This window comes from Hesperophylax consimilis, chromosome 2 (assembly GCF_061612785.1).
Source record: "Hesperophylax consimilis isolate HC1 chromosome 2, BYU_Hcon_1.0, whole genome shotgun sequence".
NCBI classification, from domain to species: Eukaryota; Metazoa; Arthropoda; class Insecta; order Trichoptera; family Limnephilidae; genus Hesperophylax; species Hesperophylax consimilis.
Window position 1 is genome coordinate 25,499,410 of NC_142837.1, and position 22,027 is coordinate 25,521,436.

Here is a 22,027-nt window from a genome sequence, read left to right on the forward strand (position 1 = left end):
CCTACTTTGTCACTTTCTTGATTATTTATTTTTACAATTTGTTGTCTATTTTCAATGTAGCTAATGAACCATTTTAGTGGTGGACCTGTTATGCCAATGTTTTTGAGTTTTTGTTGGAGTAATTTGTGTGAGATGGTGTCGAAAGCTTTTGCTAGGTCTAAGAACACTCCTAACACCTTTGAACCGCCATCTAGGTTTTTCACTATGTAGGTGGTTAGTTCCGATAAGGCGTCTTCTGTTCCCATTTTCGCTCTAAACCCGAATTGACGGGTGGAGATCAGTTTGTGTTTATCAAGGTATGCGAGCAGTCTTTTTTTCATAGTTTTTTCTAGTAGTTTCGATAGCGAATTTAGCAGAGTGATTGGTCTGTAATTTAAGATAAGCGTTTTGTCTCCCGATTTATGTATTGGAGTAATACAACCTATTTTTAGGTGATCGGGGACAATGCCGAGGCTGAAACTTTGGTTGAAAATATGTTGAAGTGGTATAAGTATATGTTCTCGGAGACTAATCAGTATATGATTGGAGAGGTTATCTGGGCCCACAGCGCAATTTGGTTTGAGAGAAATAATTAAATCTGAGATTTCCTTTTTAGTTATTTTGTGAGCATAAAACGAATGATTTGGTTGTATGGTAGAGGATAGTTTGGTTAAAGAGTCTTCTGTTGTGCCGTTTTTTAGAAGAATTTTTTCAGCTAAGTTAGATCCGACTTTTGCAAATTGGGAGTTAATAAAATTAGCTATTTTACCAGGTTCATTTTTTGTAAGGGTTTTGTTTCCATTTATTAACAGTACTTTGATCTTCGAGTCTTTTTTCGGATTGGAGAAAGTAATATCTTTGACGATTTTCCAGATTTTTTTGGGATCGTTTTTGGCGGATTTTATTTCTTTTTTGTAGTACTTGTATTTGGCTTGTTTGATTAATTTATTACAAAGGTTTCTATATAGCAGGTAATTATTTTTTAGTTTGTCGTCATATGGGTTTTTGCGCACTTGCATGTGCATTGTGTCTCTTTTATGAATGCTGTTTACTAATCCTTTCGTGATCCAGGGTGTTATTTTTTTTTCTTTATGTGAGTAGTTTTTCGGGGTATTTTTTGTTGTATGTTTAGCAATGTAGGTTCCAACTGTGTTCATAAATGTGTTCAGCGCGTTGTTTGGGTCGGGTTCATTTATTACATTTGACCAAGATTCCTTATGTATGTCCTCTATTAGGCACTTAAAATTAATTTTGTCTTGTACGGAGTTGTTTTTTTCATCTTTTTGTTTCTCGTTATGATGTATGCTAAGTGTAGTAGTGAAATGATCTGTGACCGTTGATCGAATAATGGATGAAGATGTTTTTTTCCTAGTTTTAACAAATATATGGTCAATACAGGATTCAGAGTTTGACGTAATTCTTGTTGGTGAGTTGATTGTCGAATTTAATCCATAGTGAGTAAGTAGACTTAAGTATTCTGTGGTTATTGGTTGCCCGTTTAGTAAGTTAATATTCATATCCCCTGCAATAATTAATTGTTGTGTTTTTTTGTTTTTATCGAGAAGTTTATTTAAGGAGTTGAGAAAAGGTGAGAGATTGTTATAGCTTGGGGGTCTGTAGACGGCAAATATGGAGATGTCTGTTCCGAGGGAGATTTGGATACAGTTTGCTTCGGTTAGGTTGATTTCTGTTATTGATGGGTTTAGTGAATCTTTGGCAAAGATTACTATACCGTCGTTTTGATTTAGATGTTTAGTGGAATGGAGAGTTGTATAGTCTTTTAAGTTTAGGTTTGTGTACGAATCATCTAACCAGCATTCAGTCAAGATAATAATGTCGAAGCTTATGTTTATTTCGTTCAAGAGGACCGAGAAATTATCGAAGTTCTTTCGAATACTTCTAATGTTTTGGGAAATTATGTTTAAGTTGTGTTTTTCTGTAAACAGAGAATTAAATTCTGTCGCTTTGTCAAAAGTGTGTTCTGAGTTGTTAAATGTTTCTGTATCAATATTAAGTTGAGTGATCATGTTGCGGTTGCGAAGTTACATAAGTTGATCCATACAAAGTTCACACATTTTGCTAGTGGTGGTAAATAATGAGTAGTACAGGAGTAAAAATTGAGAGTAAAATTAATCAAATACTTTGGATAATATAAACTTTTAAAAACATAAAATTTCATGGTAAAATAATTAGAATACTTTGGATAATAAAATAAAATCCTTTTAAACCATAAAATTCGATGGTAAAATAATTCAAAGATTTTGGATAATACAAAATATTTAAAACAGTTACATTTGATGTTAAAATAATAGCAGTATTTTGGATAATAGAAACCTTTAAAAACATAAAAATGGATGGTAAAATAATGAAAATACTTTGGATAATAAACACCTTGAAAAGCATAAAATTTTAAAGGGAAATAATTTAAGTACTTTGAATAATAAAAACCTTTAAACAACGAAATTTGACAGTAATATTATTCAAATACTTTGGATAAAAAAAACCTTTGGTACAATATAATTTGATGGAAAAATAAGTTGAATAATTTGGATAATAAAAACTTTTAGAACAATAAAGTAATATGGTAATAATGATGGTAAAATAATTCAAATACTTAGGATAATTAAAACATTTTAAGCAATAGCATTTGATGGTATAATAATAAAAAACATTGGATAATGAAAACCTTTTAAAACATAAAATTTCATGGTAAAATAATTAGAATACTGTGGATAGTAAAATAGAATCCCTTTAAACCTTAAAGTTTGATGGTAGAATAATTCAAAAACTATGGATAATAAAAAATATTTATAACAGTAAAATTTGATGGTAAAATAATAACAGTACTTTGGATAATAGAAACCTTTAAAAACATAAAATTTGATGGTAAAATAATGAAAATACTTTGGATAATAAAAACCTTGAAAAGGATAAAATTTTAAAGGAAAATAATTTAAGTACTTTGAATAATAAAAACCTTTAAAACAATAAAGTTTGACAGTAAAATTATTCAAATACTTTGGATAATAAAAACCTTTGGTACAATCTAATTTGATGGAAAAATAAGTTGAATAATTTGGGTAATAAAAACTTTTAGAGCAATAAAAATTGATGATAAAATAATTCAAATACTTTTGATAATTAGAACATTTAAAACAATAGCATTTGATGGAATAATAATAAAAATACATTGGATAATAAGAACCTTTAGAAACATAAAATTTCATGCTAAAATAATTAGAGTACTTTGGATAATAAAATCCTTTTAAACCATAAAATTTGATGGTAACATAATTTAAAATACTTTGGATAATAAAAACCTTTAAAGGTATAAATTTGTTGGTAAAATAATTAAAATACTTTGGATAATAAAACGCTTTAAAGGTATAAAATTTTATGGAAAAATACTTAAAAAACTTTAGATAATAAAAACCTTTAGAGCAATAATATTTTATGGTAAAGTGATTAACATAATTAGAGTAATAAAAACATTTAGAATAATAGAATTTGATGATAAAATAATCAGAATAGTTTGGGTAGTAAAGACATTTAAAATAATAAAATTTTATGGTAAAATAGTTAAAATACTTTGGGTAATAAAAACCATTGGAAAAATAGAAATTGAAGTAAAAATAATTAAAATACTTTGAAAGACCTTTAAAACAATAAAATTTGAAGGTAAAAATGTAAAGATAATTTGGGTTATAATTTGGGTTATAATAGAAAATGATGGTAAAATAATTAAAATAATTTGGGTTATAATAGAAAATGATGGAAACATAATTAAAATAATTAGGGTTATAATAGAAAATGATGGAATAATAATTAAAATAATTTGGGTTATAATTGAAAATGATGGTAAAATAATTAACATAATTTGGGTTATAATAGAAAATGATGGAAAAATAATTAAAATAATTAGGGTTATAATAGAAAATGAAGGAAAAATAATTAAAATAATTAGGGTTATAATAGAAAATGATGGAAAAATAATTAAAATAATTTGGGTAATAAAAACATTTAAAACAAACAAATTTTATGATAAGATAACTTAAATAATTTGGGTAAAAAAAACATTTAGAATGATAAGGTTTGATGTTAAAATAATTAAAATGGTTTTGGTTATAAATACATTTAGAGCAGTAAAATTTGGTTTTAAAATAATTTGGATAATAAAAAGAATTAGAAAGATTTTTGTAAACAAAATCGGTAGAAATAATTAATGAAATGGGACTTGTAGGGGAATAATATAGTTGCAATGATTGCAATGTGTTAAATAATTCTGCCATTATGATTTATTGCAATACAGGAAGTTTATAATAGAATGCTCAGTTATCTACAGTTGAATCCCCATTTTTTTCAAATCATTTTCATGTTTTATTTCTATTATTTTTTCCCCAGTTGCTTTGCGGACAAGCAATTTATTAGACTTGAACCATACAAATTGATAAAGGGTTTCTTTGGCCCTTTGCTTCGTTTTCCACATCAGTTCCTTGAAGTAAGGAGAGAGTACTTCATTGATGAAGATAGGAGAGGTTGGGTTTAAGGTTTTGGCCTCTTTCTTTAGCGAGAGTAACGATTCCCTTGTTTTTTGGCTGTACAAGGCAATTTGTAGTTTGACCGGGGTGTTCCGCCTGCGATCTTGGGTCCTGGTCACCATGCGGATGTCTTGTAGTTGCAGGGGCAGTCCTAGCGAGCCAGCTACCCGAAGAACGGCCTCCGCGGGTTGTTCTCCCGTCCGTAAGTCCACACCCGCTATTTCCACGCTGTCGGAGAGTTTGACTTGTTCTAAATCCGCGAGTCTACTTTCCAGGGAAGAGATTCTGTTGTTTTTTTTTTCGTTTTCTTCACGTAGGAATTTAGCTTCTTTATAAATGTCCTGTACTTGTTTGAGGTTTAATAGCATGTCTTCATATTGTTTACAGATGAATTCACTGCTTTTTTTGAGGTCATTAATTTCCTCCTCAAACATTTGTTTTATTTCAAAAATTTTGTCATCAAAATGTTTAGTGAGACGATTATATAAGGAGTCGGCTTCTGATCCGAATGTAGCGGACGATGTAGCAGGTGAGTTCGGTCTGCTTTTGCATTTTGGGCATTTCCAGATTTGTTTATTTTTTAATGACATTTTTTTGAAATTGATGTCTGTGATATTTAAGCAATTGTTATGGAAACCGATGTTGCAAGTGGCACACGTGAGCGCATGGTCATTTTTGGTGATAAGGTTTAGGCAGGCTTCGCAATTCATTGTTGGTTCGCTTTTTTAATTTTTTTTTAGATAAATATTCGGAATAGAGTAGGATTCGGTGGTTAGTGCGGCCTCTGTGTGGTGATCGAGCTAATAGATTTGTAATGTTTGTAATAATGTTCTTGTTATTGCTCGCAGACACAGATGGCGTTAAATAAAAACGAAAATAAATAAATAAAGGTTATAGTGAAATTTGCTTTTTTAACTTATTTAACTGATCTGGTATGCACTGGACATAACAATTTAATTTATTTCATTTATATATTTTAATTTTCACTGTCTTGATTTAAATATCTATAGGGAAATATTTTTATGTGGGTTGATTTTGTTACACTTTGTAAAATAAATGTCAAATGTCACAGTTTGAATGATGTTTTTAAATAGATCATTTAGAACAGATTCGTGTATTTTTGATTAGGGACGGCTGGATGAATATACGTAGGATAAAGCACAGTCGCCACTTTAATCCGTTCTGGGTTCACAGAACACTTTTTAACAAATATTTTTTATAATTATGTCGGGAGATGAGCAAAACACGATATCACTCTGTTGTATTATTATTGTAACTGATCGCTAGTAAGGAAGGCCCTTAAGGACGATGATGTATTTTTACTGTCCATACAATTTGTTCTCGTGTGAGAACATTATTGATTTCTCTTTTGACTGATTAAACATATTTCAAATAGAAATACCATCCATCAACCGGAGATTTTCGATTGTTATTGCTATTATATTGTTCGTGAAAAGTTTATTTATTTAGAAAATGTGATGTTTTTCTAATAAAACATTTGCAAACAATATACCTATCTGCTCTTGCTGTGTGAATTGCGAGTGACAAAGTTTTTTCGGGGTCAAGTTCTTAATATCTGTATCTGTTCTAGGGAGATTGTGATTTTATTTTTGAAATGACCTCCGCATTTTGTTACCATCTTATAAGAAGCAAGAAATCAAAATGGTGGGATAGAAGTAGTATTTAAGGAGAGCTTTGCCACAGATAATGTACAGTTTGAATTCAACAGCAGACAGCATCAACATGGCATTCAAAGTAGGTTGAAGACAACGAACTAGTAGCATAAATACGAGTAGTTTTGTGCAAGATAAAGTGACATACACGTGTTGTGAAAATAGTGATAACGAAAGTGAATGGGTTAATATTTCACAAATAAAATTATGCGAGTTCAAATTTCACGAGTATTAAGCTAATAATCTAAAAATAATTTGTTTATGTTCTAGATCCTCGCTTTCGCTTGTTTCGTGGCTGCGGCCAACGCTGGTCTCCTGGCCCCCGTGGGACACTATGCTGCCCCCGCCCAGATCCAGTATGCCGCCCCCCAGGTCCAATATGCCGCCCCCCAGGTCCACTACTCCGCCCCCCAGGTTCACAAGGTCAACTACGCCCAAGAGGAACAGTATGCCCCAGCTCAATACAACTTTGATTACTCCGTCCATGATGAGCACACAGGAGACATCAAGAGCCAGCAGGAGACCCGCAACGGAGATGACGTCAAGGGATCCTACTCCCTGATTGAGGCTGATGGAAGCCGCCGTGTTGTAGAATACACCGCCGATGAACACAATGGTTTCAACGCTATCGTCCGCAACGAGCCCGCCCAACATGCTCCCCTGAAGCAGATCGTCAAGGTCGCTGCCCCCGTGTACGCCCAGGCCGCCCCCGCTTATCAGGCATACGCTGCTCCCGCCTACAAGGCATACGCCGCCCCCGCTTACAAGGCATACGCCGCCCCCGCCTACAAGGCATACGCCGCCCCCGCCCAGTCCTACTACCACTAAGCCATTCGAATGACGGTTGATCCCAAAATTAGGTTTAAGTAGTAAATAATAAATTATTACAAACTGAACAAAAAATTTTATTCCATATAAATTTATCACATTCTTTCATTTCCTATTTTGTTTTTGCAATACTTATCAATTGTTTTACTGACCGGAGCCAGTAAATCCCCAAAATCCATAATTATTGAGGAATATTTTTAAACAGGGGAATAAGGGGAAGAGAAGGATAATAGAAAAGTATGTTTTGTTTTCTGATTTTATTAATTGTGGTAAGCTTTTAATCATGCTTATTATTGGTATCTACTATTCAAATAATGACATTGTTTTTATAAAAAGTAAGAATTGCATAGTAATATTAAAAATTAATTATTAATAATTGCTAACTAAGCACATATCTATTTATAAAAAAAAATAAAGCGGTCTCGTTACAGAGCCAGGTTATGTGTTCAATGAAACCAGCTGTTCTGAATAAAAAGAACCCTAATAATAACATTTTATACCTGTATTCATTAATTAAATAAGAAATAAACACTACCTTATGCGTGGGAGTGTATGGTATTTGCGATTTAAAACTAGAGTTCTCACAAGATATTTATTGGAATTAGCTTACGTTGAATTAGTATTTAATTTCCCGCCGCTGTGCAAAATCTTTGAACGAGATACTTGATAAAGCACCCTCGAGAATTGTTTATTATCCTCCGCAAAAAACGGAACCCGAAAAAAAAAATTGGTTTATTCATCTTTTACAAACAGCAAGATCCCTAAAAAAACACTTGGGGAGCACCCCAAGAATATTTTTTTGATACTATGCTATAAATTATTATCTGTTGAGCAGCCAATAAACTATTATTGTTAAGAAGTCCTTCTACAACGTAAACTGATGAAATGGAACTCAAGATATTATATTGATGATAAAGAATCAACATTTTTCATGGCAGAACAATTTTTGCAGAACACATTCCTGAAGGTATAAAAAATGGATATTTATTTCAAAAATATAAACAAAAATCAACTCTAAAGTCTAAAGTGAGTCTGCAATGAAACAATTCTTGAAGAGAACTTTCAAAGTCCTCTTACTATCTATATTGATGAACTTGATGATGAACACTGCATTAATTATACACACGACGCGCATTTGTTAAAACTTGAGTTCTTTAAAAATATAATTTATGGAGGTAAATGCTAAGTGTCTACTTATATGGAACACGAAAATAGGTTTTTGAATAGCTTACGTTTACTTTTTAACCATTAAAATAATAAATATTTTGAATGGCTTATGTTGAGTTATCATTAAAATTTCTGGTACCATACAAAAAGTTCGAAAAAGTCCTATGATAGAACACCATCTTCCAAGAAAATTGTAACTCAAATAGCTTGAAAATATCTGGCTCATTCAGTATTTACAAACAGCAAGAAATGAAATGGTTAAAAAAAGAATACTCAGAGAGCTTATTTTGTAATACTACGATAAAAAAATTTACATTTTTTTTTCTATTAAACAACTAAAAAACTATTATTGTGCAGAAAAATTATCAAATTTTGAGTTATTTTTTTTAAATTTTCAATTTATGGTTTTATATCGATACATAGTTACCAATGTCCTAATACACCTGTGAAAATACGATATTATTTAAATTAGAAAAGAAGTTCATTTTCACTATTACTCAACTCATTTTCTACATAAACTGTTGTCATCTGTAAAAGAAATGTACGAGAATAGAAATAAATAAATAAAACTTGAATATGCAAATGAAATCCTCAGCACGGGAGATTCAAGCGATGATGTCATTATTTACTCTAGTAACAAAAAAGGAAGGAAAGATAAAACTTTTGATGTTACTATTATTTACAACTTTTTATTTTCTGGACCATATAAATGTTTAAATAAATACAATTTTGTGAAAACTAATTATTTAATAACACCTTTCAAAACATGATTACTTAATTAATTAATCATTAAATAAAAGCAATGCCTTATTTATCAACGCTAACAGCAGGGACGGGCATGAATGTAAAAAAATAATTATGTAAAAATAAGACAACAGATTAGAAAGAAATTAAATATCTACGTGTTATTATAGACTCAAAAATGAACTTCTCAAAAAATGCAGACTATACAATTAAAAAAATTGCAAAAAAAATATCATTTCTTGGTAGAATCAGAAACAAAGTAAATAAAAAAACATGCCAGATAATATACAATACAATTTATTATATCAACACACTTTAATTACTGTTCAAGTATTCTTTTTCTCTGCAATAAAGAGAAAATGAAAAAAATGCAAATACTGCAAAATAAAGCAATGCGAATAATACTTGTGTATTTGTTGCGAGCGCAACAAATACACACGGATAAGAGACATGTTAAAGGAACTGAATATTTTGACGGTGAAGCAAACTGTGTATTTGAATGTACTTATTTTTATACATAAAATTAACATAGGGATGATGTCTAAGGAACTGAAAAGAAAAATAAATTACAATAACGAGATACACGGACACGGGACGAGAAATTCTAAGCAAATTAGATTGCCAACAAGAAAAAAAACAAGCACCCAAAAATTTCTGATGTACCAGGCCGTTCAACTCTATAACAAAATCCCGAAGGAAATTGCTGTGATAGAAAATGTTAATAAGTTCAAAAATGAATTAAGAAAATATGTCTATCTCAATTATTAATGTTTCTTTTTTTGTGACTTTATTGAAATATTTAAAGAAAGATTATGTTTGACAAACAATGTACATGTTTATATGTTTATAAAACTATTAGCACACACGAAGATGTGAGCTAACTTAAGATTAATAAATAAATAAATAAAACACCTAAAATTATGCAAACGTAATAAAAATGGAAGAAAATACTAATTTTACAAAAATACTGTTTAAAAACAATATTTGAAATATGGTTTCAGTGTCGGGAGGAATGAAGAACAAAGAATAATCTAAGGAAACATATGTACCTGTTCATATTTGTAGAAACTTAGTATATTTGAATTTTAAAATGGTACAGATTTTGTTTAACTTAGAAGTAAACGTGTTTAGTTCAATTTACTAGACCTTGGAAATGTTATACATCTTAACTGTATCTGTACACTTCAAGTAGCAACCTTTTCATTCAACGAAAATAAGAGTACATAATATGTAACAACTATTAATCTATTGTGTATACATTACTGCCGCCATGGATGAGACCACAGTATCCTATTTGAGTACCTCAAGGACGATGATGTATTTTTACTTACGACGACCAATATTATAAAAAAGATGTCAACTCTTCCATCACAACACCAGCAACATTTTCCGCTTACTGCATGCGATCACCTCAAACTGTACATAAAAAATATTTATTTATTTATTAAATGTTATGTTTTCTCACAAAACATTTGCAAAAAATATACTTATCTGCTCTCGCTGCGCGATTTCCGAGTGAAAGATTTTTTTCGGGGTCAAGTTCTCAAAAGCAATATCTGTATCTGTTCTAGATAGATTGTGATTTTATTTTTGCAATGACCTCCGCGATTTGTTACCTTCTTATAAAAAGCAAGACAACAAAATGGTGGGATAAAAGAAGTATTTAAGGAGAGCTTTACGACCGATAATGTACAGTTTGAATTCAACAGCAGACAGCATCAACATGGCATTCAAAGTAGGTTGAAGACAACGAACTAGTAGCCTAAATACGATTAGTTTCCATAGTTTTGTGCAAGATTAAGGGTGGGTTTTTTCATTTACCGTTACTTTTAGCTGTACAGTTTGCAGTTACTTTAGCAGTGCAGTTGACATTTACGGCAAAATGAGTTTTTTCACGACGCCAACTGCGAAAGTAAAGGTAAACAGGGATGACAGCATGATAACTAATCTAATTCCCACATTTTCGTATTGGGAACTGTTCATATATTTTTTCATGTGGCAACACACACACAACAAATGTCAACATTCCGTGAATTGCATTGTCTGTAGCCGCGTCGCTTGTGTTTTGTTTGTAAATTTTGCGATAATAATGAGTGTGGTTAGCGAAAAGTAAGTAAAAATTCAATTATATCAGTATTAATAGTTATTTTTCAATACATAACTAATGTATACATCTTTGCAGCGAACGTGGAAACAATTTTTCGGCGAGGGAGATAGACTTGCTAAAAAACTTAATTCAAAAATATGGATCCGTAATTTTGTGTAAAAGGACTGACGCATTGGGCTCACATGACAAGGAAAAAGCCTGGATCACGTTGACAAGTGAGTTTAATGCGTCAACAAACATATTACGGACAACAAAACAGTTGAAATACAAGTGGGAGTATATAAAGCGTGTTGCTAGAAAGGTATTACAATCACTAATCATTTGATATTATCACTCATTTATTCATGATGATTTCACTTGTTTATTATTGAAAAAATGTATGTTTTGTATATTTTAGGAAGCTGGAAAGCAAAGGCAGTCTCGGCAACAAACAGGCGGTGGACCTCCCCTTCCGCCAATGTCGGACACTTCGGAGTGGGTGTCTAGCATTATGAAGGAATCCATTGTGGGGATTTCTTCAAAATACGATGGAGATTGTAAGTTGTTATATTCCAAATGTATAGGTTGATGAAGTGGTGTGGGTACACTCATGTGTCAATTATCTCTTGCCACGGTGCGGTGGTGGTGATGAATACTGTTGTCTCATTATGTCATATATTGTTATACGGTTATTTTTATATAAAGTTTAACTTTCAACAAAAGTTATGTCTGAAAAAAATAAGCCGGTATGGTTTTTATATAAATATTAATTATCTTTTCAGCCACATCAAAGAACGTCAATAGCCATACATTAAATCCAGAAAAGTTATTAATAGTACAGGAGCTCATGGGTTCAGGTAATACATTTCTGTTCTGAGGGGGACTATGTATGTTTGAATATGTTTTCAAGGACTATGTTGTTGTTTTGAATATGCTAGAGAGGTCTTCTTCCGATATTACTTTGATTTGATTTCCTTAACGTAGTTCTTTATAGTTTTATTTTGTTTGATGCTAAGTGGGAGTTTGTTCATCCAAACATAAGTTAAACAATAACAATATTACTCACTTTCAGTGTTTTGCTGATTCAGCATAAAAATAAACTTTTTTTTTTTAAATGTACCTACACTTTTTTTCCTTTTCAATGTTGTCTGAAAGGCAATTATATATGTATATTGCCCCCCCCTATAGTGAGTATGTGTGGTTTTTAAGTGTGTGTACTTGGACGTTTTATTGAATTCTGTATTTGAATGTATGAATTTATTTTGTATTATATTCATAATATAGTTTTCTTAAAGTTTTTGTTTCCATATGTATTTTTTTGTGGACTTTCTGGGTTTGAAGTTAAATAGCTTTTTGATTACTTTGTTTGGTGATTGTTACCCGTTTGTAGTTCATTTATATATGTTTCATATGCGTTTCTCCAGATTTAAAAGTAATTTATGTATTAGTTTTAACTATGTATATTTTCATTAATAAGGAGCATTAATAAATTATAAACATATAATTGTTACTTAAAGATAATAATTTTCCTACATAAGTCCTACAACTTCTTAAATAAAAATTATATTTTTGAAAAAGTCCATCATTTCAATTCCTTGTTTATTCCATATCATGTGCACACTGCACATGAGTTACAAGTTGATTCATATTGTGTCTCTGGCAGCCAACCTGAAACAAAATTATACATACATTATCATACATACATACACAATACACACCATTTCCCTCTTGGGGTAGGCAGAGAGGACAGCTCTACACAAATGCCCATATAAACCTCCCTTGCTTCCTCCACATTTATACATCTCTATATCCAACTTCTTCTCCAATTTCTAATGAGTTTATGTAAATGAAAACCTGCAAAGGGTCTATTGATGGAAAACTGTAAGAAAGTAGTTATCTATGTATATAAATATTATGGATACAAGGAATAAATACTTAGTGGTCAAAATAGGAATGAATGAGTGCTTCCCTAGCATTGCTTCCAGAGGTGGTGGGCGCACCGCTGCCACCGCCTTCATTGTTATCCATTCGGAATCTGTCGAGATCAACATACATTTCCGGATCTACCTCAGGAATGTTCTTTTTTAAACAAATATTGTGTAAAACTGCGGTGGCAAGTATGACACTTTCGATTCTGTTTTGATTTAATCTTAAATTGGTCGCAATGCAGGGAAAACGTCTCTTCCAGACACCATACGAACGCTCTACTGGATTTCTGGTGCGAATATGGCATCTATTGTATAGTTCCTGCCCTGGTGTAATTGGATTCCTAAGAGGTGTTAAAAGGTAGCGCTGCACGCCATAACCCCCATCTCCCAAAATTACGTTGCTTCCAAAATCTCCATTCTCCAACCTGCCTTTAATGTTGCTAGCATGAAAAATGGTGCTGTCATGGCTAGCTCCTGGCCATCTACATACAATATCCAAAATTAGTAGATCAGCATTACAAATTGTTTGGACATTGTATGAGAAATAACCTTTACGGTTTCTGTATAACTCCGCAGTATTTCCACCTGAAATTATAAAATATTGTAGTATATTCCAATTGCATAAATATATGCGAAAACCAAATATTACTGTTTTGTCTCATTTACATTCATACATACTCATCTATTTTTCTGACTCCTGACATGGCCCGACTTAAGTATCTGATTCACTTGATCGTGCCACGTCTTCCTCGGGCATTCCAGACTTCTTTCACCATTCACATTTGCGTCATATGTTCTCCTTTCCTTTCTTTTCCTTCTTTCTTCATTCATTCGCTCTGCATGCCCAAACCATCTGAGGGCTCTTTCTTAATCTTACTTATTACAGTTAAATAAAAACACGAAAAGCTTATTTACCTGGAGATGTTATTGGTACATGGGTACAATCGATGGCTCCTATAACATTTGGGAATTTGGCCAATCTATGAAACTTTCTGTTATTCTCTAACATTCCAGCGTCACTTCTGGGCATTGATATAAAGTTTTTATTGAGTGACGCTATCGCCTTTGACACATTGAAAATTATTTTACATACTGTACTTTTGTGTACATTTGCAATGTCCCCAAGTACTCTTTGCATTGAACCAGTTGCATAAAACCGCAAAGCCAGTAACAACTGTTCAGATGGTTTGACAGCATTATTCCTAAGGAGAGAAAGAAAGTCATTATCATTCTATTTACGTGATTTAATTTGAATAAATTGTTGTAAAAATGTTTGTAATTTCATTTTATTAACCATTACTTACATATCGGTGGGAGTACATATCATATCTGCGATTAATGTAGTTAAAAGTCGAGCAGTTTCCTTATTGACACGAAATCGGCAAATAAAATCATGATCTTCCATTAGATACATGTTCCGACGTATATTATGTCGCTTAACACGTCGCGTCATATTCATTACAACTTCATCATCAGAACTTGAAGAACTGTCACTTGTTGCAAACATTTTGTTAAGTAATATTGGTAATATATAATAGCAAATACCGCCAAATAGCTACAACAAAAAATAACCTCTAAACTCTTGAACTGTCACTTCGGCAATGGCAGCCATTTTTTACTTTACAATTAGCATTTACAGCACGGTTGCCTAGCTGTAAGATTGTAGGTAAAAGTAAACGGTAAATGTCAAATGAAAAAACTCATTTCTATGACTTTTACTGTTTACTTTTACAATTAGCATTGCATTTAGCATTCTCGGTAAATGAAAAAACCCACCCTAAGTGACATAAACGTGTTCTGAAAATAGTGATAACGAAAGTGAATTGGTTAATATTAAAATTTTATTAAGCTAATAATCTAAAAAAAATTGTTTATGTTCTAGATCCTCGCTTTCGCTTGTTTCGTGGCTGCGGCCAACGCTGGTCTCCTGGCCCCCGTAGGACACTATGCTGCCCCCGCCCAGATCCAGTATGCCGCCCCCCAGGTCCAATATGCCGCCCCCCAGGTCCACTACTCCGCCCCCCAGGTTCACAAGGTCAACTACGCCCAAGAAGAGCAGTATGCCCCAGCTCAGTACAACTTCGATTACTCCGTCCACGATGAGCACACAGGAGACATTAAGAGCCAGCAGGAGACCCGCAACGGAGATGACGTCAAGGGATCCTACTCTCTGATCGAGGCTGACGGAAGCCGTCGTGTTGTAGAATACACCGCTGATGAGCACAATGGCTTCAACGCTATCGTCCGCAACGAGCCCGCCCAACACGCTCCCCTGAAGCAGATCGTCAAGGTTGCCGCCCCCGTGTACGCTCAAGCCGCTCCCGCCTACCAGGCATACGCCGCCCCCGCTTACAAGGCATACGCGGCCCCCGCCTACCAGGCATACGCCGCCCCCACTTACAAGGCATACGCGGCCCCCGCCTACAAGGCATACGCTGCGCCTTCCCAGTCCTACTACCACTAAGCCGTTCCCCAACTAGATTTAATTAGTGAATAATAAATTATTTCAAGCAAAAAACACTGTTTTTTTTATGATTTCTTTAAAGTTGCTGCGTAGAAATACCCTCATTAGATACTGGAACAGTGCTTTTATAAATAATCACTGCATTATTTTGAAAAAACCTTGACAGGGTGAAGTTGATTTAAAAAAAATGTGGATAGTTATTTTTTTTATATTATGTTTATATTACATAATAATTTATAATACAAAGCTGTAAATATTTAGTACAATATTTTTTTGGTATGTGGTATCATAGTATACTTTTTGGCATTTCATTTAATTAAGTTCATTTCTTATCTCAACGAGGACATCTATAATTGGTTGTATTTTTGATAGAATGAAAAAATGATAAAATTCAATTGTTATTTCCCAAAGATCAATAAACACTTTTTTGGTGCGCTAGTAGGAAAAGTGGCCACTATCAATGGATTATAAAAAGGCAAGTGTTCCGTGAACTACGATAACCTCCGCTGAGGTGTTCATATTAATTTAAAAGATTAGTGAATATATTATATTATGAAAATGAAATACCCAAAATTGGATAATATTTAGATGTGGAATCAATTAGAGGAAGGTAATAAGAAACAGAATAAGGAAAGGGCGAGTTACGTGGATAAGTGGATAGGTGAATATTTAACTACACAGATGGCTTGGTAACTGAACAATGCTAAAGCTATAATACAGGCAACGTTTTGATCATGGATTGTTTAATATTACCAGGATAATGTCATCCAATTGGGATATAAGTGCGGCAAGTGTCGCTCTGTTCTGTCATATATACTTATGACTACCAGCACAGTCGTAACCTCCCTAAATGGAAACTGCTATAACGTTTGAAGTGTTTTGACTTTTAACTTCGTCACTGAACTTTTAATTAAAGTTGAAATAAATGTAAACCAATACAATAACTATTATGTATGGAACTATTTAATCGAGCGCATAAACTGAATAAAAGAACAAAGCCTACTTTTTATTCCAAACTTCATTTCGATGAGCGAATTGAGAATATTGTGAATATAGCTTATTGCGTGCTAGGCGTTGTTATCAGAAACCGTCTAGTATTTCTAATGCCTGAAACCTAGCTTTTCCCTCACTATACGCTGGTCCGTTTTTAAGTGGAATATTCCACCTACACATGGACTCCACTTTTCAGTATATATAAAAAAAAATTTAAACATCCGAAAGCATTTTCTGCATTTCCTCAATTTCAGAATGAGCACACCTAAACTGAAATACATAAAATATGCTCTAGGAAAAATGTTTTCACTTTCTATAACCAGCAAACATACCTTGACTTCATGACCCTTTATACCAAATTAACTATATACATTATAAAGTCTGCAACAACGTTATCTACAGTCCTGACTTCTAATCCTAAATCTAATACACTTTAAATTATCACTAAGACCAACCGAACTAGGTTAAACGACTTATTCCACATTAGACAGATGCACATAAACCCTTGTTGCAGGGATCTAATCAGAAGAATGTGCAAATTGTTTGATGGAAATCAAAACCTAAAGGATTTTGACATATATATTTCGATACATGCAATACTTTAAGTTGGGAATTGAAAGCTGTTTTACGATAAAAAACAACAACTTCGACATTCTTAGTTTAATCATTTTGTACTTTATAAAAAAATTAAGTTATTTTTTTTTATTGGCACTGAGCATTTTCTCTCATCCTAAATTTATGTGTAAATAAAATTTGGTGTAAAGTTAATCTGTCAGAAATAGTTAAAATGCAGGCGAGTTCTCCAGTTTAGGATTTTAGTAGCACTGTCTCAGTCATTACTGTCTGTCTGTGTTTTCTCCGTTTTAGGGTCATATATGACCGGACGTCCATATTTTATAAAAATATTTTTATTTTTTTCTATCATGCGGAAAAACTTATTTTTTTTTATGTTACGAAGAAAAATTAATAGTTAATATTTTGCGCCGCTATAGTAACAATCTGTTTAAATTAAAACATATTCTTACTCTTTATTATATGAACGAGATAAAAGTGAAGGTACAGTTTTATTACAAATTCCCCAAACAAAACAAACGTGTTTTAGAAATATTGAGTTCTCTCAATTTCTCTATGATTATAGTAAAAATTTAAGTAAAAATGTGATTAGTGTTTTTGACAACATTTTTCACTTTTGATATATAATTTTTATTATTATTTAATATTTATTTAAAATGGGGACACCGCAAAGATAATTAAATTAGTTTCTAAAAAAGTATTTATTTTTACGGAAAATTAAAATCTCATTTGAAATACATAGAAAACATTTCAAACTATACAAAAGTGTTGAAAGTACTGAGAGTTAAATAATAAAAAAAAACTAAATAATTGGTACGTAAAAAAGTACATACTTTTAAGAAATACAAAAGTTTTAAAAATCAAATTGCAAAATTCCAGTTCAATAAATTCTTACGTGAGTTGTATTTCATATACGGAATGTGCTCTCGCCGCCTGCGAACCGCTTGATATCGAAGCGGAAATAATAGATATTGTAATTGGTCAAGTTCATTCTTATTAAATCTGCACCTCCCGGGGGGAGAATGTCTTTATGTCGCCTTTGCAATGACCTCTTTATTCTCTTAGTGTTTGATAAGAAGTAAGTATACCTGCTAAGTGGTGGGGAGTATGTTTAGTAGTAGTATTTAAGGTAAACCGTGCGACCGATAAGGTACAGTTTGTATTCAACAGCAGACAGCATCACAATGGCATTCAAAGTAGGTTGAAGACAACTACCAAAAAAAGTATATTTTTATTAAATTTGAGTGATAGGTTTTTAAGGATTTGTAAACTAATGAAAATTTTAATGTTTATTTTTATCCAAGGAGACTTGGAAGAATGGTTTGCAGGTTTGATTGAGTGATAAACAGTATTTAATCTCTTTCCTAGATCCTCGCAATCGCCTGTTTGGTGGCAGTAGTCAGCGCTGGTCTCCTTCCCGCAGGACACTACGCCCAGGAGGAGCAGTATGCCCCAGCCGCGTACAACTTCGACTACTCCGTCCATGATGAGCACACAGGAGACATCAAGAGCCAGCAGGAGACCCGCAACGGAGATGAAGTCAAGGGATCCTACTCCCTGATCGAGGCTGACGGAAGCCGCCGTGTTGTAGAATACACCGCCGATGAACACAATGGTTTCAACGCTATCGTCCGCAACGAGCCCGCCCAACATGCTCCCCTGAAGCAGATCGTCAAGGTCGCTGCCCCCGTGTACGCCCAGGCCGCCCCCGCTTATCAGGCATACGCTGCTCCCGCCTACCAGGCATACGCCGCCCCCGCTTACAAGGCATACGCAGCTCCCGCCTACAAGTCATACGCTGCCCCCACCCAGTCGTACTACCACTAAGCCATTCCGAATTACAGTTGATCCCAAAATTAGTTTTAAGTAGTAAATAATAAATTATTACAAACTGAACAAAAAATTTTATTCCTTATAAATTTATCACATAATTTCATTTCCTATTTTGTTTTTGCAATACTTATCAATTGTTTTACTGACCGGAGCCAGTAAATCCCCAAAATCCATAATTATTGAGGAATATTTTTAAACAGAGGGATGAAGGGAAGAGAAGATTAATATGAAAGCATGTTTTGTTTACTGATTTTATTAATTATGTTGGCAATTTAACAGTATTTATCGGTTGAGCAGCCAATAAACTATTATTGTACAGAAGTCCGTCTACAACGTATACGATGTACATGTAACTTGAGATATTATATTCATGATCGAGAATCAACAATTTTCATGGCAGAACAATTTTCGCAGAAGACATTCCCGAAGATATAAAAAAGGGACATTTATTTCGAAAATAAAAATAAAAATCAAGTCATAAGTCTAAAGGAAGGTGATGTCTCCAATGAAACAATTCTTTGAAAGGAACTTTCTAAGTACTTTTTCTATCTATATTGATGAACGCTGCATTAATTATACACACGACGCGTATTTGTGAAAACTTGAATTCTTTAAAAATATAATTCATTTAGGGAAATGCTTGTATACTAGGTAACACGAAAATAAGTTTTTGAATAATTTCTGTTTAGTTATCATTTAAATTTCTGGTACTATACAAAATGTTTGAAAAAGTCTTGATAGAAAACCTTTGAGTTTTGTATCCTCCTCGCAAATTGGAACTCAAATATTATGAAATATATCTGGTTTATTCAGCATTTACAAACAACAAGAATATAAATTTTTGTTGTTTGTTTTTGGGGTGTTAGAATATAAATGGTTCCAAAAAGTATACTCAGGGAGCAAATTTTTTAATACTACGCTTTAAAAATTTACAGTATTTTTCAGAATAAATATTTTATGAATAATTGTCGATAAACCTTCCACAAGTATTTAAGGTAAGGTAAGTAAAATGTTTTGCTGTAGTTTAAAACTAGTTTGTTGTATTTTAACCATGTTGAAACAAGTGAAATACATTCAGTTGCTTTCGAAAAAGTTTCTGTCCAATTATTACCATCCACTTTTATTGCCGTGTCGTCGGCGTAAGAAACAATTTTACTAGTGATTACAAAATTACATATACATTAATATAAATTAAGAATAAAATCGGGCAAAGATAAGTTCCCTGCGGAACTCCATTTTTTATCTGTTTCTCTGAGCTATAATTATTCCCAAATTCTGTTTTTTGTGTTCTGTGTTTAAGATAGTTTGAGAGTAGTTCTAGTGTTTCTTTTTTGAAGCCCAGTCGAGTTATTTTTTTAATGAGTAAATTATGATTTACGGTGTCGAAAGCTTTTCTTAAATCTAGGAATATGGCAAGACATTTCTTTTTTTATCTAAAGATGTGTATATATTTTTTGTCAATTCATATATCGCATCCTCGGTGCTTAGGTCTTTACGAAAATGACTATAAATTGCGTGTTCAATGACTATAAATTTGATGCATTTTTCGAATATGATCGGTTTGAAACAAGAGATATTGGTCTGTAATTGTCTAATTTATACATATCCGCGGATTTATGAATAGGTATTATAGTGGAGATTTTAAATTGTTTTGGAAAATGACCCTCTTTGATGCATATATTAAAAATATGTTGCAATGGAGTTAAGACAGATTGTTTTATTTTTTGTAATGTATTACATAATAGTCCATCTTTTTCCTTAAAGTTGGATGGTTTTAGGCTATCAATATATTTTTCAATTTCATTAAATTTAACAGGAGAAAAATATTCCATAGAGTTAATTGAATCGCTATTAGAATCTGATTGAGGAGACGTCTCCATATAATCATCATTAAAATTAATGCCGGATGATTCAAGTACCTCGTCTACTAATTTGTAAAGAAGTTATTAAAGCTTTCTGCAATGATCGATTTGTTAGTTTTTATTTAATTATTTATTTTAACCTCATTAACAAATATTTGAAGACATAATTTTTTGTTTGGCAATTTCATTTATAATATTCCAAGTTTTATTAGAATTATTTTAAGCATTTTCAATTTGTTCACAATAGTATTTCTTTTTGCAGTTTCGTATCAGCCTATTTAGTAAGTTTTGATACATTAGATATTTTCTTTTCAGATAAGGCATTGTTCTGAGATTATTCTTTTGGCAATCCATTTGATATTTTAAGATTTTTCTGTATAATTTATTTCTTTGTTTCATTGATATAATTAATCCAACTGTAATCCAAGATTTAATTTTTTTATATTTTCTGTTGGTGACAACTATTTTACTTCTACTTTTTAGAATAAGATCTCTCGGAGTATTATAGAAATTCTCTAATGCTAAATGTGGATTTTCTATTGATATTAAATTTTGCCAGTTTTCTGACTGAAGTAAAGAGTTTAGAGTTTAATAATCAATGTCTACTTTTTCTAGAGTTTCAGAATTTCGGTTTAAAGGTGTATTTTTGAAATGGTGTCCATAAAAGGTCGGGTAATGATCTGTGATCTGTGTTTCGAGAATTGAAGAGATAATATTGGCCGCCTTGTGCGACTTGACAAGTATATGGTATAAACACGCAGAGTTAAAAAGGAGTTTTTGAAAAGGAGATTTAGTTCATAATGGTTTTTACATTTATATAGTTTTCTTCAGACATGTTGAAGGTTTATAGTTATTTGCTATCTGATAGTATTATTGTCCCAGCGTCTGGACGGTGTAGGCCCTCTGATTGGTCAAATTTAAATTGTCTGTTTCGGGTAACTTGAATATTAAGACACAATTCCATACTAAAATAGGATCGCCTCATAATAATACGAGATTTCTTCATAAGCATCGTTTCTGCTCATATAATTTTTGGATAATATCGAAGAAAATATGTTTTAGAAAGTTCATAATCCATTGGATTAATTACATTACAATGAAAATTCTCCACAGTTACGTGATTATGTTTGACGTTTATAAAAATTCACGCGTTTCTTCAAGATGGCCGACAGAGCGCACCTCTGGCGGTTTAAAAACGAACCAAATGCCTGGCGCGAATATTTAAATATGCAGCTAACAATACTTGACTACTTACCATTAACAAGCGTTTTATAAGAAGATTTCTTCTGGAAGCTTATCACTTTGTAATGGCATTTATCATTATTTTTTATATTTTTTTTTCTTATTAATTATATCTGA

At 32.4% G+C, this 22,027-nt stretch overlaps 1 protein-coding gene across 1 annotated transcript; it reads left to right on the forward strand.

Annotated features, from left to right (window-relative positions):
- Positions 1–6,260: 6,260 nt before the first annotated feature.
- On the forward strand, positions 6,261–18,800 carry LOC149425825 (uncharacterized). The gene is made up of 4 exons (XM_089641875.1): positions 6,261–6,272; positions 6,461–6,997; positions 14,907–15,362; positions 18,414–18,800. Exons 1-4 carry the CDS (start codon positions 6,261–6,263, stop codon positions 18,798–18,800), a joined length of 1,392 nt encoding a protein of 463 aa, XP_089498001.1.
- The last annotated feature ends 3,227 nt before the right edge of the window (positions 18,801–22,027 follow it).

Excerpts from the sequence above, each read along its gene's own strand:
- LOC149425825 (XM_089641875.1), top strand. Across the intron at positions 6,998-14,906 it reads ACAAGGCATACGCCGCCCCC|ATCCAGTATGCCGCCCCCCA; the intron begins GCCCAGTCCTAC and ends GCCCCCGCCCAG. Across the intron at positions 15,363-18,413 it reads ACAAGGCATACGCGGCCCCC|GAGCAGTATGCCCCAGCCGC; the intron begins GCCTACAAGGCA and ends TACGCCCAGGAG.